This window comes from Hemitrygon akajei, chromosome 3 (genome assembly GCF_048418815.1).
Source record: "Hemitrygon akajei chromosome 3, sHemAka1.3, whole genome shotgun sequence".
Lineage (NCBI taxonomy): Eukaryota > Metazoa > Chordata > Chondrichthyes > Myliobatiformes > Dasyatidae > Hemitrygon > Hemitrygon akajei.
Genome location: NC_133126.1, coordinates 171,717,750 through 171,745,066, shown reverse-complemented (window position 1 = coordinate 171,745,066; position 27,317 = coordinate 171,717,750). Strand labels below are relative to the sequence as shown.

General features: G+C 42.5%; 1 protein-coding gene across 10 annotated transcripts in view; it reads right to left on the bottom strand.

Moving 5' to 3' along the window:
- vwa5b2 (von Willebrand factor A domain containing 5B2) overlaps window positions 1–27,317 on the bottom strand; it is a 170,817-nt gene that overhangs the window by 61,619 nt on the left and 81,881 nt on the right. For all 10 annotated transcript variants that reach the window (XM_073041325.1, XM_073041327.1, XM_073041329.1 and 7 more), the window contains 8 exons: window positions 24,500–24,716; window positions 21,472–21,629; window positions 18,260–18,391; window positions 11,049–11,173; window positions 7,011–7,187; window positions 4,015–4,125; window positions 3,025–3,227; window positions 833–947 (listed from right to left, as the gene is read on the bottom strand). In XM_073041325.1, coding sequence (XP_072897426.1) covers window positions 833–947; window positions 3,025–3,227; window positions 4,015–4,125; window positions 7,011–7,187; window positions 11,049–11,173; window positions 18,260–18,391; window positions 21,472–21,629; window positions 24,500–24,716 — 1,238 coding nt within the window. The remainder of the gene's footprint in view (window positions 1–832; window positions 948–3,024; window positions 3,228–4,014; window positions 4,126–7,010; window positions 7,188–11,048; window positions 11,174–18,259; window positions 18,392–21,471; window positions 21,630–24,499; window positions 24,717–27,317) is intronic.

The window sequence follows — 27,317 nt, the reverse complement described above, 5'->3', positions numbered from 1 at the left end:
CACTCTGAGACGTAAGAAGCGAGATATCGGCTTTTATTGACTGGAAGAATGAACAACACTACATCCTGGAGAATGAGGCCGGGCTCAGGCCTCAATCGCCTTTATACAGGGGTCTGTGGGAGGAGCCACAGGAGCAGTCAGCAGGGGTCTGTGGGAGGAGCCACAGGAGCAGTCCAGACAGGTATATGTAGTTCACCACACATCTATAAGGAGAAACACTGTCGACGTTTCGGGCTGAGACCCTTCGTCGTCCTGACGAAGGGTCTTGGCCCGAAACGCCGACAGTTTTTCTCCCTATGGATGCTACCTGGTCTGCTGCGTTCCACCAGCATTTTGTGTGTGTAGCAGGAATGTTTAATCTGGAGGTAACATTAAATCAGACTGCTACATGAATGGGTACTTGCAGGTTAATCTGAACTGGCAAAAAATTGACCAATTATGAGTAGTTTTTTGTTTAGACAATCCAGCTTTAACTGGCAAGATGCCAACTTCAACACCACTTTATTTTTAAATTATTCTACTGTAGAATTTCATAAACATTAAATTAACAATCATATTTGATTTTTTTTTACAAATTTAACATCAGTTACAAGATAGCCTATGTATTTTGCCTGTTGTTTAGTTTACACAAGATATGGAGATGAGGAAACATTGGTCTAAAGCTGATAGAGATGATTACAAGAAGTGATAGGTTTCTAAAAGATTAATATGATAGAGTTTAGAGATCAGAATTGAAGAGAAAGAACAACAACTGTTAATCAGCCAGATATTTTTTATACAGTATCATGCCAAAGGGATCTCAGTTTATGATTCAGTCTTATTGGCCACGTACCTTGGGTTTTAGTTGTTCACCTTCACTGAGAGATTCAAATGTTCCACCTGTGATCTTTGCTATTCTGTGTAGTAACCGCTTGCAGGCATTTGGACCCAGCCCATAACTGAAACATCTATTGAAATCTTGAGTTAAAATTGTGGTAATAGAAATATATAATTTCTCTGTAACTTATCTTTAAAACTACGATAATGAAAGCAGTAAATATTAATCATGAACTACATGAAATGTTTACTAATTCCTTGCATGGGTAATGGTGGTGACCTTAAACACTGCAGTCATTGTAAACTGTGCAGAGTTATGATGCCAAGTTTGCTAATGGCAGCAGGTAAGTGCATGACTCCTGGACGCTAGCCGAACAAATCTCCTAATAACAAGTTTTAATTTGCTTTGTTGTTATAGGCATTTAGTAAACAACTTTGATCTTCTCAACACGTTTCTTCCTTTAGACCAAATAACGTAAGTAGTGTTGTCAACTATTATTACTAAAAACTAATTGGATATATAGTTGGTGGATCAAACTAGTTCACTTGGGTTAATGCCAAGAAAGAGAAGGCAAACGAAAGTCATTTAGGCTTTAGATTAACAAACTTTGATTGAAAGATTTGTACCTCTTTAAACATAAAATTCTTTATAATGTGCATGTTTCTTATTTTCACTGTAATGATACAACCATGAAGAAACTTGCTTAGAAATTGGACCTTCCAATGATGTTAAATAGCCAACTGATATGTATTGAATTATTCTTGTGTGAACCTCCAATTCCTAAACAAGGATGACAATATCGAATAAAGGCTATCCCTAAGTGTCAATGTCAGTTCAGCTGGTGAGGACCTGGCTGACGCAGGTTGAGAATTTAAAATCAGTGTTACTGAGAATAGGTAAGAAGTCAAACCTAAAAGCAACAAAGACTGAACTGAGACAGAATGTTGTGAAAAAAGACATTGTTGGTGGTGGAATGACTATCTGACCTGTAACTCATGTCAAGTTAAACATCATACTGGTGTAGCAAGGAGGTTTGCCCTTAAGCAGTTTCCAGAAAGCAGAATGGAATTGGTAGTTTTGGCTTGGGTTTCGTGTTAGACAATGGGCAGCAGTGTGCTGATGGACCGTCTGGTTCCACACAGATTGCAGGCTGCCAGCAGGGAGAAGCATCTGGCCTTGCATTTCACAACACACTGAGCAGAGGAGCTGAATGCACTTTGCAACTTCCGTCCCTTCACCCCTCCCAGCTTCAGACCATGCGTGGCCTCAGTCATTCACTTAGAAAGGCATGTCGTTTGTTTGCTTTTATTTTATGTCAATTTTCATACTATATCAAGATTTTAATTAATTTACATGGTAATAATGTTTCAAGCAAAATTCTTGTTTTTAAGAGAATAACTATTGTCTTGAATTCTTTGAATTTTGTTTGATCATCAGAAGCTTTTAGCAATACTGGGAAAAGTCCTTGGATGGAAGAAGCTGTCAGAAGGCCATCAATGGGCAAAGCCTCAGTGTCTGTAGCCTGGTCACCATTCCCATGTCACTACCCCTCATGGAAGAAACACAGCACTGGGAGCAACAAGCTGGGGCAGGCACAGCATGATCTGGCCCCTTGGCTTCAGCATTTCTAATATTTGGTCTGAGGAATTAACTGTTCATATAGTAATGGACAGAAGGAATTCACCAGGGAGCTGCCTGGAACCGAGGGCTTTGGTTATAAGGTGAGACTGGATAGGCTGGGGTTTTTTCTTCACCAAAATATAGGAGGTGGGGGGGGAGGTAGATCTTATGTCTAGAACAAGCTGCCAGGGGAGATGCAATTACTGTGTTTAAAAGGAGTTTGGACAGGAAGGCCATAGAAGGACACAGGCCTGATGTAAGCAAATGGGATTAGTGCAGATAGGCATAATGATGGCAAGGATGAAGTAGACCTGAACAGCACCATTTCTGTGCAGTACATTTCTACGTTCCTATGAGAGAGTCTGAGAGTTGATCGTGAGGAAGTGTTGGACGGCAGACATTTTCCCATGGAGAATGACCTTGTGTTTCAGATGATGTCTTCAATGAGCAGGCGGCATGCAGATAAAATGCAGCGAAATAGAAAAAGAAATTAAGTAAGTACCCTTTGAAGATAAGTATAGCGATCGATCGGAAGCACAGCATTTATCTAATGGAACACAAGTACAAAAGAATCATAAGCAAAGTACCTTGCTGAGGTTGCATATTTTTGAACCAGCTCTATAATTTTCCCAGCATGGCAAACTGAAGCATCAGTCAAAAGAAAGAGCTGTCGAGGGTACCCACTGAGCACGGGTTGCTTATAAATCCAGGATAAAGCAGCGAGGATATTGGTGCTGCCCACGTCAGCTCCCATTCTCTGAATGTACTCACAGGCCAAGGACAGGGTCTCCTTTAAACAAACAAAAAGCTTCACTGGAGACTGCACAGAATTCATGTAAGATGAGAGTGAATTAATAATATTGCAAGGCCCATAATTTAAATGCTCAATTTCAGGTTTGATTTCAAGTCAGAGGTCATGAATGTTGCTCTCTTGGGGTGGCACGGTGCTGTATTCATTATTGTGATGCGTTACAGTGGCAGCTGTGGGATCAGGTTTCAATTCCTGCTGCTGTCTATAAGGAGTTTGCACGTTCCCCCCGTGACCGCGCAGTCCGCTGCCCCAATTTCTTCCCACATTTCCATAGGACGTACAGGTTAGGGTCAGTTAGCTGTGAGCAGGCTACGTTGCATGGCAACACTCGTGGGTTGCCTTCAGCACAGTCCCTGTACTGTATTGGTCATTGACACAACACTACACATTTCACATGTACGTTTCAATGTACATGTGACAAATAAAGCTAATCTTCCAATCTTTTGATCTTGTTCAGTGATTCAATTAGAATGTCTCAAAGTTTATGGCAGCAAGCAACTGATGATGAGTTGTTCTAACAAAAAATGAAAATGGGTGACAGGTTTTGCCTTTCAGGTTTCGTCAGAAACTATTACAAACTCTCATCGGCCTGTGTGCTTTGCAGAAATGTAGGTAAACCATATTCCACCTCACCCCCTCAAATAATTGCACAAAATATTACAAAATGATTTTTAAAAAGAGAACATTTAAAATAAATGGTGTGCTGTTCCAACTTAAGCTGTAAACACTTGAAAGAATTGATTTATATTTACAATTGGGCGCTTACATCACTACATGGCCGACTGGAAGAGAAGACAGTCCTCACATTTGAGCCTAAACCAATGATATTCAGTAACGTTCCAGGAGGTAAACTTTTGATAGCAACTATCATGGCTTCCTGGAAAATAAAGCAAGATTGAAGCTGTTAATTCTTTTAGATATATTACATGCCACCATAAACACATTCTTCACATCCTTTCTCATTGTAGCCTCTCATTTCAAAGCAGGGTAGACAAGAACTCCCCCACCTTCTCCACTCCTTTCCTACAGAGAATGCAGCCTGACAATGAATATGTAATGCTTTCATACCTTGCTCAGCAAGTTCATTTTATGCTCTTTCTTTCCTAACACTTGCAATTAAAATCAACCTCTTTGGGTTTTCTATACACAAATATGATATTGAACAAGTCTGTCATTTGACTGAAGATTATTCATCTGTCAGAACAGTTTTGCAGTTGCAAAGTTTAACCCAAAGGAAATTCAAGGTAAAAATGAAATTTATGGTTTATACAGCAGGTTAGTTTGGACACTAAATCCAACATGCCTTTTCACCCACTTATTTTCACCCAGTTTTTCTCACTCAGTAATATTTATATCCTCAGTGTTTAATTTGTGGTAAATTTTAGCAAACTTTCTCCTACTTGGAAAAGTAAGGGAATTATAAGATCAGAAAACCATAAGACGTAGTAGCAAACACGAGGAAATCTGCAGATGCTGGAAATTCAAACAATGACACACACAAAATGCTGGTGGAACACAGCAGGCCAGGCAGCATCTATAGTGTCGACAGCGCTTCTCACTATAGGAGAGATGTAGTAGCAGTCTGTTCCGCCATTTCATCATGGCTGATCCATTTTACCTATTAGCCCCAATCTCCTGCCGTCCTTCCATATCCTTTCGTGCCCTGACAAATCAAGAATCTATCAACCTCCGCCTTAAACATACATAAAGACGGCCTCCACCACTGCCTGTGGCAACAAATTCCACAGATTCACCACTCTCTGCCTAAAGAGATTCTTCCTCATCTCTGTTCCAAAAGGGACTACCCTCTGTTCTGAGGCTGTGTCCTCTGGCCTTACAAGTTATGAAACATAATGGAAAATGTCATTAACAATACAGTCTAATTCCTTCATGACTTTCACAAAATTGTGTGGGAACAGGCAGGGATATGTTGAATCCCAGCACTGTAGGTACACCCTTTCAAGAATTTTCAGAGCAGATATGTTACTTTCCTTTATTAATTACAGGCTTATTCTGTTGAAAATCTAATTTACCCACTTTGCTGCTCCCCAATAAGTAGGTTCAGGGAAGTCATTGTTATGGAGAACAGGAAGGAGAGCTGAGGTCATGATATTACTGAATGACAAGTGCAGGCCCAAGAAGCCTTGTGGTTTCCAACTGTTCACCTTGCGTGCACTGCCTTTAATGACACTGGAAATCAAAACTCTGATTTTTGTGTGTAGATGAGGAATAAATAGCCTAATTTGGAATGTGTCTCAAGTCAACATTCTGGGAGACCTGTAATAATGTTCATTGTAATTTCCTGCATGGAATGTGAGCTAATAAAAATCAATCATGTTTCACTATAATTCATTTATACTGTTTATCAGTTTTTAATATTTGCTGCAGTAGAGAAATAAGCAAGTATTTTGTTTACAAAATTCTTCTAACCCTGCAACCCAGTTTGTGTTTGGTTCAGGCAGTGGTCTATTTGGGCCTCTGAATAGGGCACTCAGGTACCATACAATAGCTTCGACCTGAATTACTCTCAACCTGTAATGTCGCTCATAGATGAGGTAAGAAAAGTCGTATAAATGGCTGACTACAGATATGACAGCAATAGGATGGCGCTCACAGGTCCAGAGAACCAGCTTCATTCCTGACCCTCAATGCTGTCTGTGTGGAGTTCTCACCTTTTCCCTGTGACTGTGTGGGTTTCCTCCAGGTGCTCTGGTTTCCAGGGCTGGCTGGTAGGTTAACTGGCCACTGTAAATTACCTCTAATACAAGCGGGCAGTAGGAAAATCAGGCAAACATGGGGGGCATGTGAAAGGAAATTAGAGGTAAGACAGGATTTGTAAGATTACGCTGGAAACTAACATAAACTTGATAAGGCCAAATTACTTCATGAGAAATGTGAGAATATGAGAAAATATGAATTCTGTCCATTGGCTGGTTGAGATTGTCCAACCAAAGCTGGTTTTAAGTTATTCTATAGACAACTTCATTAACACCAAAGCCAAACTAACACTGATAAGCGATGTAAAATAAAGACAGAAAATGATCCAGTTGTGATGCTGTAATCGTGTTTTTGATGAATATACACCCAGTAGCCACTTTAATGTATGCATGCTCATTAATGCAAATATCTAATCAGCTAATTATATGGCAGCAACTCAATGCACAAAAGCAGGCAAACATGGTCAAGAGGTTCAGTTGTTGCTCAGACCAAAAATCAGAATGGGTGAGAAATGTGATCTAAGTGATTTTGATCATGGAATGATTGTTGGTGTCAGTTGGGATGGATTAAGTATTGCAGAAACTGCTGATTTCCTGGGATTTTCACGCACAGCTGTCTCTAAAGTTTACAGAGAATGGTACAAAAAACAAAAACATTCAGTGAACAGCAGTTCTGTGGGTGAAAATGCCTTGTTAACAAATGAGGCCATAGGAGAATGGCTAGATTGGTTCAAGCTGACAGGAAGGCGACAGAAAATCAAATAACCACAACTGTGTTGTGCAGAAGAGCATCTCTGAATGCACAGCACATCGAACCTTGAAGTGGATGGGCTACAGCAGAAGATGACCACACGGGATCCATTCCTGTGGTTAATTAAGTGGCCATGAGTGTAAAGCTTAATCCTGGCCTACATTTAACTCTAATCCTAGGCCTAGGTGCAGTATTTCATTCCTCCGCTTTGACAATTACATTAGCTTAGTAGAGGTCTACAGTTCCAAATGTTTCTCGACATTTAAAATTCAGAAACACAAGTAAGAAACCCACTTTTATTTTCCCCATTTTAATGCCACTCATGCCACCACTTCTGTCGATCAGGAATATAATTTCCCTGGTCACGTTTCCAAAATCTGTTGGAATACTGTGGAGGTCAGGGCAGAAATTCAGCATCAGCACAGGATTGAATCGGATGTCCTTATGAAAACGCTTCCGCACAAAATCAACCTGCAATAAGAAGGTACTCACTGTGAATGGATTTAGACAGTTACAATAACCTCCCCACCCAATATATATATAACATAATAGTATAACAACACTTCCCTACTCATTAAGCAATTAACGGCAATGAATGCGTACCATTTTCATGTTGAAATACATTTTGTACCAACATACTCCCACAGGCGGATAAGTGATCAGTTACACTGCAGGAGTAGGTCGAGTATCGACTTACTGCCTCGTTATTTATTTAATTATTTTTATTTAGTGATGTGTCACGGAGTAGGCCCTTCCAGCTACACAGAGCCCCTCCTCAACCCCGATTAACCCTAACCTAATCATGCGACAATTTACAATAACCAAGTAACCTACCTGATAAGTCTTTGAACTGTGGTAGGAAACCAAAGGACCTGTAGAAAACCTAGGCATTCCACAGGATGTGCAGAGACTCCTTACAGAGGATATTGGGATTGAACTCCAAACTCCAACGCCCCGAGCTGTAATAGCGTCACACTAACCAGTACTCTACCATGACAGATTATGTTTAAATCTTCATCTTTATCCATAAGACCTTCCATGATCTTGTAGTTGTCTGCTTCTGTGTTCTTCTCCAGGCATTTTAGAATTGCCAATAACCCACACCACAAGAGACACTATGTTCTTTAATGGAAGACTGGCTACAAAGTCAGTAACCTCTCCTCACAAGTTTCTGATCCAACCAACAGAGTCCCAGACCTAACGAAGCTGAAGGACTGCAGCATGATATTTGCCAGATTCCCCTGTCAGACACAATTGCCTACGGCTTTGTGGTCAGAGGAGGCAAGGTGGCCGAATGTCCTGTGTCAACACAGTATGACATCTTTCAATAAGACTGAAAGAATACAAAGGAAATTTACAAGGATGCTGCTGGGATTTGCGAACTTGGAAGTTTGAATAGGCTAGGGCTTTATTCCCTGGAGCATAGGAAAATGAGGTGAGATTTGACATAGGTATTGTCATGGTCTGGATCGGTTCCCCTTTAAATTTAGTTAGGTTGCGATCCGGACCATTGACTCCTTGTTCCCTTCTAATTCCGTTTCACGCGTCCCTTGAGCTTGGCAATTAAGGTAATCTACCCTCGACCCGAACCGGCAGCTTATAAGCCCCTGGCTTTAGCCGTTCGGGACGTGAGTGTTAAGAAGCCTTCGCAAGTCGCCGCCACTACAACAAGCCAGAGTGATCCACCTGCATCGGAGTACCAGCAATTCACCTTCTGTCGCCAGAGTGTAGTCCAGGCTCCTCAGCAGAGGCAAAGTGAAGCAGAGCCTATTGAACAGAGGCTGCCCCCAAGTAATGAATGGCTTCCGATGCCGTTGCTTGCGCGAAGAGGTCGTGCCCCAGATTCTGCTGCAAGGAGTGACTCGAGATCACCAGGAAACATAAGCTATTCACCAGCGTTCTTCACTAAACTGGAAAATACTTCCCCAATGGTGAAGTCAAAGAAACAGGAGATGTTTCGTAAATTGAATTCCTCTGGCGGCAGGGAGTCTGACATTGTTAATGCTCAACCTGGGACTAAGATATTTAACCTTCCTGCGGTTACCACATCAGGTGTGGTTTCATACAAGACAGGCAGAGTACTGACTCGATGTTCATGCCCCTTGTCCATGTCTACCCCTCGAAGAGTCCCGGCTCGGTGCCTGAGTTGAAGGCGGAGTTCCGGCTCGATGTCATGCCCAGTGTCTCTGTCTATCCCTCGACGAAGAGTCCTGGCTCGATGCCTGATCTGAAGGAGGAGTCCTGGTTCAAGATTCCTTGTCCGGTGTTTTGGTGTCCACGTTTCTGGCTGCAGCGATCCATGGTATCCAAGTGTCTGGCAGCGGTGAATCAAGGTCCTAGTCTCCTAGTCCAGGGTCCGCGACGATCCAGGTTCCACGTTCCCAGCTGCGGCGATCCATGTATCCCAGTCTCTAAATCCAAGGTCCGCGGCGATCCAAGTCCCTAGTCCCCTAGTCCGAGGTTCGTGTTTCTTTGTCCTCCTCGATTTCCCGATCTTCTGTGTAGCAAGTAATAAACGCTATTTTATTGTACCTAAGAAAGACGTGTTTGTGTCCTGCTTGTGGTTCCTCTCCCAGCACCCTTGCCCCCACCCCGTGACAGGTATACAGAATTATGAGGGGTACTGAAAGGGTAAATGCAAGCAGGATTTTTCCACTTAGGTTAGATAGACTAGAAGCAGAGGTCATGGGTAAAGATGAAGGGTGAAATATTTAAGGGAAACCTGAGGGGAACTTCACTCAGGGTGGTGCGAGTGTGGGATGAGCCACCAGTGGAAGTGGTGGATGTGGGTTCAGTTGCAACATTTAAGAGAAATTTGAATAAGCACCTGGAATTGAGGGATATGGAAGGCTCTGGTCTAGGTGCAGGTTGCTGGGAATAGACAGGATCACGTTTCAGCACAGTCTAGATGGAACGAAGGGCCTGTTTCTGTGCTGTGGTGCTCTATGGCTTTGTGGCTCAATGACAAGGTCCTCAGAGCCAGTAAAGTTCTGCACAGGTTGACCAGCTGTCAAAGCGGTTCGATGGATTTTAAAAGCAGGTACAGGGAGTAGAGGCTGCTGCGGCTGGATTGCATGGGAGAAATATGAAAAGGACAACCTCCTACATTACCCCTCTGGTGAGAAATAAACTAATCAATACACATTCACAAACCCAACTGATTAGGCCAGGAGAGGCTACAGGCCCTGTACACAGTTCCTACTCCTGACAAGAAGGCACATATATGCCCCTTGATCTTCAGTTGTCTGGGAGATTACGCTGTCTAATCTAACCCTGCTTTCCACCAATTTTTCAAGTACACATGTCCACATCTAACTATTTTTTAAATGGAATGAGTGTTTCCATTGATGCACCATCAATAACTCACTCTGAGACGTAAGAAGCGAGTTATCGGCTTTTATTGACTGGAAGAATGAACAACACTACATCCTGGAGAATGAGGCCGGGCATCAGGCCTCAATCGCCTTTATACAGGGGTCTGTGGGAGGAGCCACAGGAGCAGTCCAGACAGGTATATGTAGTTCATCCATCTCCACCACCTTTAAAACTGTAATGTCAAAATCCTTATCACTCTCCAAGTGAAAATATTTTCTTAATCTCCCTCTTACCCTTTTTTACCAGCTACACTGAGTCCATGTCTCTGGCTTTTTGACCTCTCTGCTATGTGAAAGAGATCATTCATGTTCAAGCTACATCCTCATCATTTTGCAAATATCAGTTTTCTCCCATCCTCCATTGCCCCAAATGTTACATAGCTAAGAATGCTGAAAAGGTGTTGGCTTGATAGGATAGAGTGGCGGGGGGGGTTAGTCTTTCTGAAATCTTAATGTGCTAGTTGGAATTTTTTGCCTCCTTGCATACTGATTCCATGCAAGAAATTATTGATTGCACACTATATCATGCATGCCATTTAAAACATTAATGTTTCATTACATTTGACAGGTTGAACAAATGGTGATGATCCAAACATTAGGGGAGTTTACTTTGATCTTGCATTTTATTACTTAATACAATAGCTCAGAACTAAAGTGCAGAGGGAAGATGTAGACAATACAATTGGCAGAATTAAGCTATCACTGGATTTATAGTCACGCTTTCCTCATTTTTATCTGTCAAAGGCTAATGGATCTTTTTCCAAAGCATTAATTGGGTCGACACAAGGTGTGGTACTTTGCAAAACTGCTGTAATTGTAATAAAACTTACAAGCTTTTCAGAAAGACTTCTCTTAATGGATTACTGAGAACTCGTCTGGAGCAATTACATCTCCTTAGTTAAATCAAAGTGCACTCGTTACTTTTTTGCATATGTTATTCTGAAAGGCTGGTTCTTACCTTTTTGTCAGTATTAGAGCTTTTCTTCAACACCCGCGTGAAATCCCGTCTATTTTTAATGTGCCGCTCATACTCTTCAAAACTCAAGCTGCCTTTCTCCAGCAGGAGGTGTGGAACATGGGGCTCTTGTAAAAGAGAAAGGTCAATATTCATAACTTTTCAGTGCTCCCTACAAGAAACGTCTCTCAAACCTTCATTCCCAAGAAAAATTATAGTGAGTGCCCATTCTACAGAACAAAATTCTGAACCATCCCTCTCCCTACAAGGTTCAGAGTCACTTATCACGAGGAGTGATTGATAAGTTCATGGCTTAAGGTAGAAGGAGTCAACTTTACAAAACCTAGCACATTTATTTTTCAACACAGTCCCCTCCTACATTTACACACTTGGTCCAGTGATCGTGGAGCATACGGATCTTGGACCTCCAGAAAGTGTCCACAGCATGGGTGATTGATAAGTTCATGGCCTAAGGTAGAAGGTGATGAGTTATACAGCTCTCGTTACATGCACATGCAGTTCAACTCTTTGAGTGATTATGCAGAAAGTTTGAAGTTAATAACTTATCTCCTTCTGCCTTAGGCCACAAACTTATCAATCACCCCTCTTATATCTATACATCAATAAGATTGAAAGAGTGCAAAGAAAGTTCACAAGGATGTTGCCTGGACTTGAGGACCTGAGTTACAGAAAAACATTGAATAGGTTTGGACTTCATTCTCTGAAGTGTAGGAGAATGAGGGGAGATTGGATTGAGCTGACAACATTTTGAGGGGTTATATATGATAAATGTCAGCAGGCTTTTTTCACTTAAGCTGGGTGAGTCTAGAACTAAAGGTCATGGGTTAAGGAAGAAAGGTGAAATATTTAATGAGAACCTGAGAGGTAACTTCTCCACTCAGAGGGCAGTGTGAGTGTGGAATGGTGGATGTGGGTTCAATTGCAACACTTAAGGAAAAGTGTGGATAAAAACATGGATGGGAGGGGTAAAGAGGACAGGTATGGATCGATGGGATTAGGGAAAACAGTTCATCATGAACATGATGGGCTGACGGGCCTGTTTCTGTGCAACAGCATTCCATGTGCTCTATATTTCCATTAAGTGTGGATGTTAAATAATTACTACGAAAGTATCTTTTATTGTATAATTAGGTCTAAAAATTCTGGAACTACAGTATTCCAACAACAAGAGCCTCTCTAGTGACATGCCTTTTTTTTTAAATTTAGAGAGCTAGATATGCAAGGTATGGTAAGACAGCATTAGAAAAAACAATGAAAGTTATTTTGCTCTGTCTGAAGCCCTAATATTGGAGTAATTAATACTTTATTATTAAATTGTAAGGCTATGAGAGACGTGGGATCGATCTGCTTGCAGACAGCATGTTTCCAATGGTCCAATGGTCTCCTTCTGTAAAGTAGTAAGTAGGTAAATAATTAGATGAGCAAAATCACTGGCACATAAAAGCATGCTGGATGTAAAAAAGATTCCACCAAAACCTTCCTTAATCCCATCAGATGAATAACTCTCACACTTCTAACCCCAACTGTTCACTCCTTGCACCCTTTCACTCACAGGTTTACACATGGATGTCTAATAATAATTAATAAATTAGCAGAAACAAGTGGCTCTTCTGAAGACTCAGTGCACAATTGCTCTGCTGTGTCAACACACCCTCATTGGGACAGGATTAGGTGACCTCAGCTGTGGTACCCCTTGGCATTTTACAACTGGCACCAACAATTGAAGCCTCATATCTTTCACTTGTCAACATTTTTATCTTCCCATTTAATTAGCACAGTATTCTGGACTTGGGAAGAAACTTCTTCAATGAACAAAAGAGAAAAGCCAATGATGTTATGAAATTGTAAAGAGAACAGACTTCAGCTGTGATAAGGCCCTGCTGCTGGGCTTGTCTGTGATGCTACTTTGCTTTCATTAAATTGTCTCTCAGCTCTTGACAAAAAAAATTCAAGTTCAAATTCAAGTTTATTGTCATCTCACTGACCATATATACAACCAAACAAAACAACGGTGCACCCACAAAACATAGCACACAAAACAAAATATTACCACAAGAAAGTAATACAGTATAAAATATAATTCAAAGTGCATGTCATGTTCAGCACAGATAAGCAATAAACAGTAATCAGCTCACTGTCTTAGTGATGAGACTTGAATTGACTTTATTTCTTACATCCTTCATATACATGAGGAGTAAAAATCTTTATATCATGTCTCCATCTAAATGTGCAATGTGCAATCATAGTAATTTATAACAATTTATAATAAATGGAACAGTCAATGTAATGTAGAGTACACTCAAATCGGCGTGAGTTCATCAGTCTGATGGCCTGGTGGAAGAAGCTGTCCCAGAGCCTGTTGGTCCTGGCTTTTATGCTGCGGTACCACTTCCCAGATGGTAGCAGCTAGAACAGATTGTGGTTGGGATTTGGGGGCCCAAATCACACTTCCTCAACTATCTGAGGTGAAAGAGGCGCGGTTGTGCCTTTTTCACCACACAGCTGGTATGTATAGACCACGTGAGGTCCTCGGTGATGTGTATGCCAAGGAACTTGAAGCTGTTTACCCTCTCAACCCCAGATCCATCGATGTCAATAGGGGTTAGCCCATCTCCATTCCTCCTGTAATACACAACCAGCTACTTTGTACTTGCGACATTGAGGGAGAGGTTGCTTTCTTGACACCACTGTGTCAGAGAGATGACTTCTTCCCTATAGGCCACCTTGCTTTTGTTTGAGATAAGGCCAATCAATGTAGTGTCGTCAGCAAATTTAATTAGCAGATTGGAGCTGTGGGTGGTGACACAGTCATGGGTGTACAGGGACTAAAGGAGGGGACTCATTACACACCCTGAGGGGCTCCTGTATTGAGAGTCAGAGGGTTGGAGGTGAGGGAGTCCACTCTTACAACCTGCTGGTGATCTGACAGGAAGTCCTGGATCCAGCGGCCACAAGGCAGGGTCAAGGCCGAAGTCTCTCAGCTTCTTGTTGAGCCTGGAGGGAATTATGGTGTTGAATGCTGAACTGTAGTCCAAGAACAGCATTCTCACATAAGCATCCTTGTTGTTTCGCAGCCTTGACACCTTTGCACAGATCATAGCTGACTTTCTTGAACTCTAGTTGATCTTCAGTGATGTAAGCTCGATGTCGCGCTGTAAGTGCTGCTCACGTGGAACTATTGATCTAGGGTTTCTGCTTCTGGAAGACCCTGACTGGGGGACAACATCATCGATGCACTTCCGGATGAAGCACCTGACTCCATCTGTGAACTCGGAGACATCCTCATAATGGAAAACGTTCCGGTCAACGTCATCGAAGCAGTCCTGCAGCATGGAGGCCGATTGATCGGACCAACAGTGGATGGTTTTAACTATGGCCGCCTCTTGTTTCAGCTTCTGATTGTACGTCGGCAGAAGCAGGATTGAAGAGTGATCTGATCTTTCAAAAGCTGGGCGAAGGAGAGCTTTGTAAGCGTTGTGGAAGGGAGGGTAATGGTGGTCAAGTGTCTTATCTCCACAAGTGCTCACGTGAATGTGCTGACGAAACTCCAGAGACTTTTGTCAGCGATGCTCGATTAAAGTCACCGGTGACGATGAAGGCAGCCTCTGGGAGTGTAATCTCCAGCGTGTTGATGGTCTCGTACAGTTTCTTGAGAGCCAGGTCAGAGCCTGTGGCGGAATGTACCGCTGTGATAACAGCCTTGAACTCCCTAGGCAGCCAGTAGGGTCTGCACAACAGCACCAGGTCTGGGGAACAAAAGGATTTGAGGGCATGCACATGCACCAAGCATTGTTGACCATGAAGCATACCCCTCCTCCTTTACTCTTCCCAGAGAGGTTTTTCGACCTTTCTGCGCAGAACAGGGAGAATAGTGCAATCGTGAATCAGCCGCAGACTGAGCACACACAGCCCTGATGGGGTGGGAGGGGGGCACTAGTGCTCAGAGTGATGGAGCTTGAAATGTTGCTTCCAACTCTAACTGAGTGGGGTCCTTCCATTAACAAGTCCCAGATCCAGTTGCAGAGAGTGGTGTTGAGTATGAACGAGGACAGCTAACCCACAAGCCCCCTGAGGGACAATTGTGTTAAATGCTGAACCGAAGTCGATGAACAACAACCAGGTGTTTTCTGGGTGGGACAGGGCAGAGGAGGGCTGAGGCTGTGACATCATCACACCGCAGTAGACCAACTGAAAAGCACACAATGTAGCTGGAAGGTGGGATTTTATACGATCCATTACCAGCCACTCAAAGCACTTCATGGCTGTTGATGTCTGTGCCACTGGGTGGTAATAGTTTAAGTCAGTTACCATTGCTCTGTTGGGCACCAGGATAACGGTGGCTACCTTGAGGCCTGCAGCAACAGTGGACAATTGCAAAGAGATATTAAAGATGTAGATTAAGACCTCTTTTAGCTGGACTGCACAATCCCTCAGCACCTGATCAATTACGTTGTTCAGTCCTGCAGCAGAAGAATGAAAAGCAGAAGGACTGACAGGAAGGGTAAGACGAATTAACACAGACCAACCCTCATAGAGGGATCAGAAGTGGAGAGAGTGAGCAGTTTCAAGATCCTGGGTGTCAAGATATCTGGGGATCTAACCTGGTCCCAACACGTTGATGTAGTTATAAAGAAAGCAAGGCAGCAGCTATCTTCATTAGGAGTTTGAAGAGATTTGGCATGTCAACAAATACACTCAAAAACTTCTATAGTTGCACTCTGGAGAGCATTCTGACAGGCTGCATCTCTGTCTGGTATGGAGGAAGAGGGGCTACTGCTCCCCCCCCCCATACCAAAAGAAACTGTAGAGGGTTGTAAATCTAGTCAGCTCCATCTTGGGTACTAAGATTTTGGGTACCCAGGACATCTTTAAGGAGCGGTGTCTCAGAAAGGCAGCATCCATTATTAAGGACCTCCAGCACCCAGGGCATGCCCTTTTCTCACTGTTACCATTAGGTAGGAGGTACAGAAGCCTGAAGGCACACACTCAGCGATTCAGGAACAGCTTCTTCCCCTCTGCCATCCGATTCCTAAATGGACAGTGAAGCTTTGGACACTACCTCACTTTTTAAAAAATATTCAGTATTTCTGATTTTGCATGTTTTTAAATCTATTCAATATACGTAATTAATTTACTTGTTTATTTATTATTGTTATTATTTTTTTCTCTGCTAGATTGTGTATTGCATTAAACTGCTGCTGCTAAGTTAACAAATTCCTCATCGCATGCCAGTGATAATAAACCTGATTCTGATTTATAGGAGGCAGATTCAGAATCCTTTGCTGGGGTAGGAAAGTCAAATACTTGAGGACATGCATTTAAACCGAGAGGGGGAAGGTTTAAAGAAGTTATGCAAGACATTTTTTTTTTAAAAACACAGACAGTGGCAGGTGCCTGCAAGGGTAATGGTGGAAGCGGATGTCAAACTGGCACTTAAGAGGCTTTAAGATGCAGAGCAGAATATGCAATGTATAGAGGAATATGGACCATGTGCAGTCAGAAGAAACTCAGTTTAATTTGGCATTGTTTTTGTCACAGACATTGCGGGCCAAAAGGCCAGTTACTGTACTGTTCTGATCTGTGTTTGGTCTTCTAGACTGGTGGATGAGGACAATCCAATAACTGCCACTTACATGGAATTTCAAAATAAGCCTTGAGCAAAGATGCTGAAGTGAACTTTTTGAAAAGGTTGAAATCTTAAATAAATAGCAAATTATCAGAATAGCATGTTAGTTTATCTAAGCAGTAAGGAACATCAGACAAAGATCACCTGGGAAAGGTATTTCACCTGGGTGAAGTATTCCCAGACAGAGATCTGTCAATGAGTTCGCTATTGGGACAGATCCAGCTGGCCCTGTCCCACTTTCTGGAATCAATGCCCAGGTTCACCGCATAGCCAATTATCCAGTCCCTGGGCCGAAGACCAAGAGCCTTATCATTAGGTCCACTGATCCAGGGTCCAACATGCCAAATGGGTCTTCCCTGCCCCATCCTGATATCTCCTGATCAAAGACAAACCTGTGGCCACGGCATCACCTTCTGTCAGACCTCTCACTGATTTTACTATTTTGCATACAGAGATATTTACATTCAATTACAATTTAAGCAAACTCTTTTAAACAAAACATACATAGAAACAATCTAACAACTATGCAAAGGTTCTGTTTTGACTCCTAAATCTTTGCAGTACTATTCCCACTGGATTCGTTGGCAGGAGGAAACAGTAGAGAGGAATCTGAGATACCAAAAGGTACCTGTAAATTACCAGGGTAAAACTAGGATCCATTGCTGGATTCCATAATGAACCCAGTAAAAGAGGTAATGACACCTTTGTCCTAATGAATAAATCCTGAAAATCTCACAGCATGGAGTCGTGGGCTGATGCCTGGTGATTCTGATCAGGGTACCGGAGTACCACAGTAGTGAAAGTTTTTCCAACGGTAGGACCTTTACTCAAAAGGATCCTACATTTGAGGAGTGGCAGAATTGAAATACTGAGCAAGTGTTGAGTGCATTCAGTGTTTGAGTTGGGCTGCTATTTTACACTCTCTCTCTCTGACATTGTTTCTTGTTGGATGACGTGGTTCTGCATTAGTTAGTGCTGTCACTATGGCTCCAGACACCACGGTTGGATCTTGACCGCAAGTGTTCGTGTGGAGTTTGAACCTCTTCCTAGTTACTATATGTGTTTGCATCTGGTGATCCAGTTCCCTCCCTCATTCCAAAATCAAGTTCATTGGTGACTGCAAATTACCCCTCAGTGAAGATCAGAATTGAAGGCAAAATTGATGAGCAATTAGAAAGAAAATAAATTGCAGGGCTGCAGAGAAACGAGTAGAGGAGTAGGAGACGTGGAATCAGTCCACTTGGAGACAGCATATATCCAATGGTCAAAAATGGTCTCCTTCTGGAATGTGCTTTTGTTTTGTTACCTGTCGTGCCAACGTGCCACGACAAATCCTAAAACGTGTAAATGTACATGGTGAATAAAGCCGTGAAGTTATAAGTACGCAAGTCACTAGATGAGCTAAATCACTGGCACATCTAAGCAAGCTGGGATGTAAAACAGGGGTTCCAACAATTCCCACCTCAAGCCCTTCGGAACTGTTGTCTTAAAGTTATCCAGTCTCCATTTTGGCACATTATAGTTACAGAAGCTGAATATTTGCAATTTCACAGGATAAAAGGCTTACCGCATGGATGCAATATGATTTGGAGGTTCCTGTCATATTGGTGTTTCTCGGCCAGTGTGATGTAGAGAGTGGAAGCAGACCTGGCGATGGGATCTGCACCAGCCCGTAGTGCGTGCGTGGGGCTCTCCACACCTGCAAAGCAAGAGGAATTAAAATTGAAGATATCAAAGTGGCAGGAGGTTCCAGGGCTTCCCACTCAGTGGAATAAAATGTTCTGCAAAAACTGCGATTAACCTACTGCCTCTTCTCACCTCTGCTCCCATTGTGATCTTTCTTTCAGCCTGAGAATATCATCCATTCTGTGCCTGTATTCCACAGCTCAAGGCCACACGCTGCCACAGTTAGAACAGCTTCCTTAGAAGTGGTGCCTCCCTTTTTCCTGAAAACACCAAAAAGCTAGGCCCTTTCCTGTGTTTGTTTGGTAGTTACCTCCATTGCTCGGGCAATAACAAACACCTGCTTGGAATTCAGTTCCCCATCACACAGCAACTCCCTTCAGCACATACCTTTTGATTCAAGAGATTATATGATCCAGGAAGATCGCCTGCAAAATTGTAGCAGACTCACAGAGTTCAGCACTCCAGTGCAAATCTATAAAATGTCACCTAGATGCTGATTAAACAGAACATTGAACTACAGAAGTGGGACAACAGGCATTTATTATATTCAGCTAGCTTGCCGAACTCTTCAAATGTCTTGAATCCTGGTTTTCCTGGAACTACAGACTTGTTAATGAATATGCATGTATTAGCTATGAGTGAAAAACATTTCTTTCTCCTCCTGGAACATCACTTCCAGCAAAAAAAATCTAATTCAATCCATTACATTCTGCAAAGATCAATGGTATAGAGTGTGGTTACTGTGACTATGCCAGAAGACTCCTCGTACAAGAGCAAAAGACAGAATGAAAGAAATTTAGCTCAGTCTCAATAATTTATGCTGCTCCACAGTGCAAGGGAATGATCTAAAATTTTCACAAAAGCTGACCCACACTCATGAAAGCAACCTTGCTATTCTACGTTCATCTCTTTAAAAACATTGTTCAATATATTCATACTGGTCCAGGCCAGTGTCTCTTGCCCGTGCTGCACAACCCCCTCCCAATTCCCCACCCCCACCCCCATTAAAGTAATTGCTTTCCACTGTAAAAGCAATGTCTTTTATATTCAATTAGACCTGCTTTCTTACAACCCGATACTTAAATTTATCGACAAAAAAATAATGCTGCCCTGATTATTATTCAGAACCTCACTGTGGTGTGCTTACAGTCAAAGTGATTTACTGCATTGGAGCTTGGTTTGTGTGGAAACTCTTCAAATTCCCTCTGTCAGAAGTAATTGTATTTAGCACAGAAACTGCAGGAATCAATCTGTTGGATTGACTTAAACTATTGATTATTTCTACCTCTATATGCCTGTCCTGAATATTTCATAAAGGTTGTGAATAATTATACATTCTAGGAAAAAGAGGATGCCTTCTGGCTAAATTTAATTTCATGCCACATGTGGAGGAGAAAGGCTTTAACTATTTCAGTTCCCCACTATCCCGTGAGACTTTGATGGAGGTTCTAAAATATTTGGATCAGGGAGAAGAAGCGGAAGGAGAAATATGTGAGATTTTACCTCTGCCTCATTTGTTTATCAACGCAGTATTTACTATTGTTATCTCAAACATCAAAATCTACATATTCCAATATTCTATGTTCAGGGAAACCAAACCTCCAACTGGAAAACACTTGCACTCAACTAGGATAAAAGGTGAAAGAAGACAATCCCATAGTAGTAAGCTGCATGAGCTCAAAGCTGATAACATTATCAAATATTCTCAGGAATGGATATAGCAAGAGGAAATAGGGGTAATTTTAACCTGATGTAATGGGTGGGGGGGGGGGGTGATTGAAAATTACCTAACCTATCCCTTTCAGGTTTTGGTTTAGATGGGGTCCAGTAATGGCACAATAACCAAACGAAGGGACATGAATACAAATTCCACAATGGCAACCGTGGAATACGAATCGAGTTAGTAACAATCTGGAACTTTGAAAAGGCAGCTGGACTTGGTCATATTGATCACAAAGGTGCCGGACTGTAGCCCATCATAGGTCGGGCCACATGCTTCAAGATTTGTAGCAATGTGGTCGATTCTGAAACGATCACCGAAATGGTCCGGCAGGCAGATGGGGAAAGATAATAATAATGGTCTTGCCAGCTATGCCAACATCACGTGAAAAGAATGAATAGAAAGAGGGTGAGGGATGGCTGACTAAAATCCAGTCTTAACTGGCATGTATCTAGGAGGTTACCTTCACACAGGCTTTCTAAACCATTCTACTGAGACTCAGGACTGTCTACTGTGTAAAATAAGGTAAGCAGGTCTGGGTAAATGTGCTTGGAGTACTCCGTCTGAGAGTTGTGGCTGCCACCCTCTGAGCCAAGGACGGCAGCCACATTTGTACTTTGATACATGCTGTGGAGGCAGCACATGAACACAAGTAGTTCTTTCTCCTCAGAAGGAGCACGCTCACTCACTTCCAGCCCCGTGACTGACAACTCTCTTATGTATTCCCACCATCCACTCACCAGCCCTTTCTCTTGGACCCCCGAAAACTCAAACTCCCGGTATCATCTCTCCCGGACAAACCACCTCCTCCATGGGTATGGTCCTTCCTTCCATCAAAAACATTCTCTCACACCACTCTGCTCCTGATCAATACAACCCTACATTTATCTGAACATCATCTCTCAACGTCACTGCTTCCTCCATGTAAACACTCAGTAGATACATTCAAAGAACACCTTGCTCAAGGGCTACCACAGGCGAATTCTGTTGCAAAGGAGCTACAGCATTCTACATTACTGGATCGGCCTACCCTGAGAATGGCCATTACAGAGCCTATGGAGGAGATCAGCTAGGATCTGGATCTTGTCTGGATCAAATGGACCTGAGGAATGATATCAATGGCCAGGCATCAGTGGGGAAATCAGTGGTGGATAACTAAAAAAATACAGTAAGAAAGCAGCAGTTATTTGAATAATCCACCCTTAAAACTTGCCTCAGTTTACAATAGCTTTTCATGTCGAAGAGAAACTAGTCCAGATTTCAGCATCTGCAGTCTCTAAGTCTCTAATTAAGTCAGTGTTCAATTGAAACATGCAGTCCTATAAAGGAGAGTGGTAGACATTGCTAAGCTTCTAAACAATGACGTTTCTTACCTGCCAGGAGACAGGGGCCGCGCACTAGCATCTCAAAGCTAAATTCATATGGTACTGGGTTGAATACTTGTCCTGTTAAGATCTCTGGTAGGCTGCGGCGTTTGCTGGATTTTTCTCCTCTGATACCCCCTGCTCCGAAGCAATTGGTAGAACTAAAGCTATAGTTAGAGAAAAGGACTATAAATATTCAAGTAAAAGCAAAACTTACAAAGAGTTTCACAAGTTAAATATAATTAGAGAACTTCTCCAGTCACCTCACAGCACCAGCTTCAGAAACATGGTTGCTGTTAGTGTTTAAGATTACTGGTTACGAAAAATTAGGCTTACTCCTGTTTGCTGAGTCTTCCACCAGTAGTGGATCCTGTGGATCCAGTGGGCTGAGCACACAGCCTTGGGGAACGCCACTGGGGTGGGAGACACTGCTGCCCACCGGACTGACTGGGGCCTTACATATGCTCCTAAGTTTCTGTGTATATATAAACCACTCCCCACCACTGAGCATGTATACTGCACAAAGAGCACAGCCAGAAAAAAAAATCAGCATCCATCGTCAAAGGACCTCACCATCCAGGCCGTGCTCTCTTCACGATGCAACCATCAGGAATGAGGTCCCAAACCACCAGGTTCAGGAACAGTTATTACCTTTCAACCATCAGGCTCCTGAACTGATAACAACTCTCACCACAACACTGAACACACTTTCAAGGACTCAACAACCCCTCAGTATTACTTATTTACTTATTATCATTATTATTTGATTTTTTGTATTTGCACATTTTTTTTGGAAATTCGTCAGTTTTTGTGTAGTTTTTCATTGATTCTATTGTATTTCTATGTTCTATGGTGAATGCCCGCAAGAAAATGATTCTCCGAGTGGAATATGGTGATCTATATAATATGTACTTTGATAATAAATTTAATTTGAACTTTGAAATTTGACGTTTCAATTCACTCCTGAGCAGAGCACTCATCATAGCAAATCCAGCAAGACTATCTATGATTAATTTGGTCCCTACAGCCTCACACTCTCCTTTCCCCATCTACTGAACATGTGCAATACACTCCCAAGCTTCAGACATTACAATGGCCAATCTTCCCCTTATATTAACAAGTACCTCCACAAATCCTTTTGTAATAAATCTATATTTTATTATTTATATATTTTTTATTTATATTATTTTATAAGTGATAGAAACATTGAAAAAATTATACATTTATACAGATAACTAGGATTTATGGAGTTCAACCCACTGAAGAGTGAAGTGATTCAATTTGGAAGGTCGATTTTGAAGGCAGAAGGGTTACTGGCACGATTCTTAGCAGTGCTGAGGTACAGAGGGATATTGGCAAACACATCACTCAAAGTTGCCAAGCAAATTGATGGGGTTGTTAAGAAGTCATAAAGTGTGTTGGCCTTCATTAGGCATGGGATTAAGTTCAAGAGCCAAGAGGGAATATTGCAGCTCTATAAAACCCTGGTTAGACAACACGGAATATTGTGTTCAGTTCTAGTCACCTCATTATAGGAAGAATGTGGAAGCTTTAGAGAGGGTGCAGAGGAGATTACCAGGGTGCTGTCTGGACTAGAGGGCATGCCATATAAAGGCAAGTTGAGTGAGATAGACCTTTTCTCTTTGGAGCAAAATAGGATGAGAGGCAATTAGATAGAGGTGTACAAGATGATAAAATGCAGAGATTGAGAGGACAGACAGAGACCTTTTCCCAGAGTAGAAATGGCTAATATGAGAGGGCATAACTTTGAGATGATAAGCAGAGAGTATAGAGGGGGTGCCAAGTTTTTTTTGTACACAGAGAGTGGTGGGTGTATGGAAAGTGCTATCTGGAGTGGTAGTAAAGGCAGATATATTAGGGACATTTAAGAGACTCTTACGGGCACAAGAATGATAGGAAAATGTAGAGTGATTAGGGAGGGAAGGATTAATAGGTTAAAAGGTGCAGAACATTGCTGTACTGTGCCATAATATTTTCTGATCTACACTATGTTCCATACAGAACATTTCAAAGGATATGGACCAACAATTCAACTAGGAGCATATTACAATAAATAATATTGTAATATGGTCATCTTTACCACATAACCATTTCAAGTTCCTGGGTGTCAATATCTGAGGATCTAACCTGGCCCCAACATATTGATGCAGCTACAAACAAGGTACAATGGCGGCCATATTTCATCAGGAGTTTGAGAAGAACTGGGATATCACCAAAAACACGCAAAAATCTCTCTACGAATGTACCCTGGACAGCATTCTAACTGGCTGCATCATCATCGGGGATGTGGTGGTGGGGGGGGGGGGGGGGGGGTGGGGGGGTGGCTACTGCACAAGATCGAATTAAGCTACAAAGAGCTGTAAACTTAGTCAGCGCCATCATGAGCACTAGTCTACAATGAGCACTAGCCTCCAAGAGTCCAGGGCACATTCAAGGAGAGATGCCTCACCATGGTGGCATCCATCATTAATAACCTCCATCACCCAGGTCATGCTTTGTTCTCATTGCTGCCATCAGGAAGGAGGTACAGAAGCCTGAAGGCACACACTCAGCAATTCAGGAACAGCTTCTTCCCCTCTGCCATCCAGTTTCTGAATGGTCATTGAACCCATGAATGTGACCTCACTACTTGTTTATTTCTATTCTGGCACTTCTTATTTAATTTAAATATTTAAGATAGATATACTTACTGTAAATCAGTTTCTCTCTATATTATGCGTTGCATTGTACTGCTGGCGCAAAGTCAACAAATTTCATGAAGTATGCCGATGATATTAAACCTGATTCTGATTCCGACCCTAGTTAAGTTGGTTCATTAGTGTTTTTGTGATTTAAGCTTATAGTCATTTTCCCCAAAATCTCCTTATATGAATCTGTGTTGAAGGTTATTTGGTAACATTTCTCTGACCTCCCTTGGGTTGTTTTGCTACGTGAAAGACTCCATGTAATGCAAATATCTGATGCTGTTGTCATAGTATGAAATTAGCCACAGATGTTGTACCCCTCCAAGACTCACCGTTCTCCATCACTTCTTGTAGACTCAACCTTCCCCTCATTTTTGCGTACCAGAGGCATAAATACAGGAGGAAACAGCACCTGCACAGTGCCATCCTGTTGTGTCTGAAGCTCCATTGTAGTGCTCAGAAATATCGTCATGGTTTCCAGAGAGCCAATCAACCCAGTGCTAACAATGAAAGTGGTTCTATCCATGTCTTCATCCAATATCAGGTGACCTGTGCACCAACAGAGTGAAGATTCAAGTTAAGGATGCCAAGATATCTTTATTTCAAAAGATGTAGAAAGTACACCTGGTTAAGAGAAATTAAGGATCTCCATTGAAATAAAACCACCTACCACAGTTGCTTAGGATAGTGCTGACATTGGAGAAGGTCTAAAGGAGGGTCATGAAAATGACTACAGGTTTGAAAGGCTTGTCAAAAGAGGAGTGTTTGATGGCTTTGGGCCTCTACTCACTGGAAGTCAGAAGAGTGAGGGGTGACCTCACTGAAACCAAACAAGTGTTAAAAGGCCTTGATAGAGTGGATTTGTGAGAGGATGTTTCCTATGGTGGGGGAGTCTAAGACCAGCGGACAGAGCCTCAGAACAGAGGGGTGTCCATTTAGAGCAGAACTGAGCACAGCTTGATAGATTCTTGATTAGCCTGGGCATGAAGGGATACGGGGAGAAAGCAGGAGATTGGGGCTGAGAGGAAAAATGGATCAGCCATGATGAAATGGTGGAGGAGACTCAATGGGCCAAATGGCCTGATTTTGCTCTTAGATTTTATGGACTTATGATGGTGTGCTGGAACAGTTCTTTCAATAGAAATAAAAGAGTAAAGGTAAAACAAATATTCAAGTATGTAGAATAGAGTCATCAGTAGCCAAAAATATTGTTGGTATTGGGTCTTGGACTTAATTTGCTCTACAGGACAAGGGCTTTTATCTTACAGCTACATTTATTCTCTCTAAGCGAGGCATAAAATTAGCTGAAACATTGGATCTACTGAGATAATAGAAGAAAAGATATTGCAGGATGGACATGTGATCTAATCCATTAGTTATTGCCCAAAGTTAAAAGATGCACTTCTTTTGGACAGTTGTAAGCCAATTTGCTTGGGATACAACACTGATCTAGCAATTATAAACTGTTTTTTACTAAAATATCTATTGTGGAATACGAAACAGAGTAATAACTATTTAGTTATCAGGGAAGGAACAATTGTTCATAATAAATATCTTCATGAGATGCAAATTATTTGTTTGCTTTTTTTTTAGAACAGTTTTTCCATCAAAAAGTTTTGAATGCATATTTTGCAATACCACAGGTACTGAGGTAACCTATATTTGAGGTTCATAGTAATGTGATCAGTCTTGGATCCTGTCACATGTATAAGATTGCATTATCCATCTCAATGAATTCCCGCACTTCCCTCAGGTAGGAAGGTAGTACACCTGTATATACTGTCTCCTGTGCTTCTTGGGTTGTTCCTACTGGGAAGTACTTCCAGTTTTGGTGGGTGTTGTGTTGTGTGAACTTCCTAAAATAGTCCCAGCTACCATAACCTTTCTGGACTCATAATATTGGATGGTGTTAGCCCCAGGGTGCTCAAAGCCTGTGCCCCCCAGCTATGTGGAGTACTTCACCATGTCTTCAACCTGAGCCTGAGTCTCCAGAGGGTTCCTGTGCTGTGGAAGACGTCCTGCCTTGTTCCTGTACCGAAGATGCCGCGCCCCAGTGGCTCCAATGACTACAGACCGGTGGCATTGACCTCCCACATCATGAAGACCCTGGAGAGACTTGTTCTAGAGCAGCTCCGGCCTATGGTTAGGCCACACTTAGACCCCCTCCAGTTTGCCTACAAGCCCCGACTAGGAGTTGAGGATGCCATCGTCTACCTGCTGAACCGTGTCTACGCCCACCTGGACAAGCCAGCGAGCACTGTAAGGGTCATGTTTTTTTACTTCTCCAATGCGTTCAACACCATCCACCCTGCTCTGCTGGGTGAGAAGCTGACAGTGATGCAGGTGGATGCTTCCCTGGTGTCATGGATTATTGATTACCCAACTGGCAGACCACAGTATGTGCGCTTGCAACACTGTGTGTCAGACAGAGTGGTCAGCAGCACTGGGGGTCCACTGGGGACTGTCCTGTCTCCCTTTTTCTTTACCATCTACACCTTGGACTTCAACTACTGCACAGAGTCTTGCCATCTTCAGAAGTTTTCTGATGACTCTGCCATAGTTGGATGCATCAGCAAGGGAGATGAGGCTGAGTACAGGGCTACGGTGAGAAACTTTGTCACATGGTGCAAGCAAAATCATCTGCAGCTTAATGCGAAAAAGACTAAGGAGCTGGTGGTGGACCTGAGGAGGGCTAAGGCACCAGTGACCCCTGTTTCCATCCAAGGGGTCAGTGTGGACATGGTGGAGGATTACAAATACCTGGGGATACGAATTGACAATAAACTGGACTGGTCAAAGAACACTGAGGCTGTCTACAAGAAGGGTCAGAGCCCTCTCTATTTCCTGAGGAGACTGAGGTCCTTTAACATCTGCCGGATGATGCTGAGGATGTTCTACGAGGCTGTGGTGGCCAGTGCTATCGTGTTTGCTGTTGTGTGCTGGGGCAGCAGGCTGAGGGTAGCAGACACCAACAGAATCAACAAACTCATTTGTAAGGCCAGTGATGTTGTGGGGGTGGAACTGGACTCTCTGACGGTGGTGTCTGAAAAGAGGATGCTGTCCAAGTCATGTGCCATCTTGGACAATGACTCCCATCCACTCCATAATGTACTGGTTAGGCACAGGAGTACATTCATCCAGACTCATTCC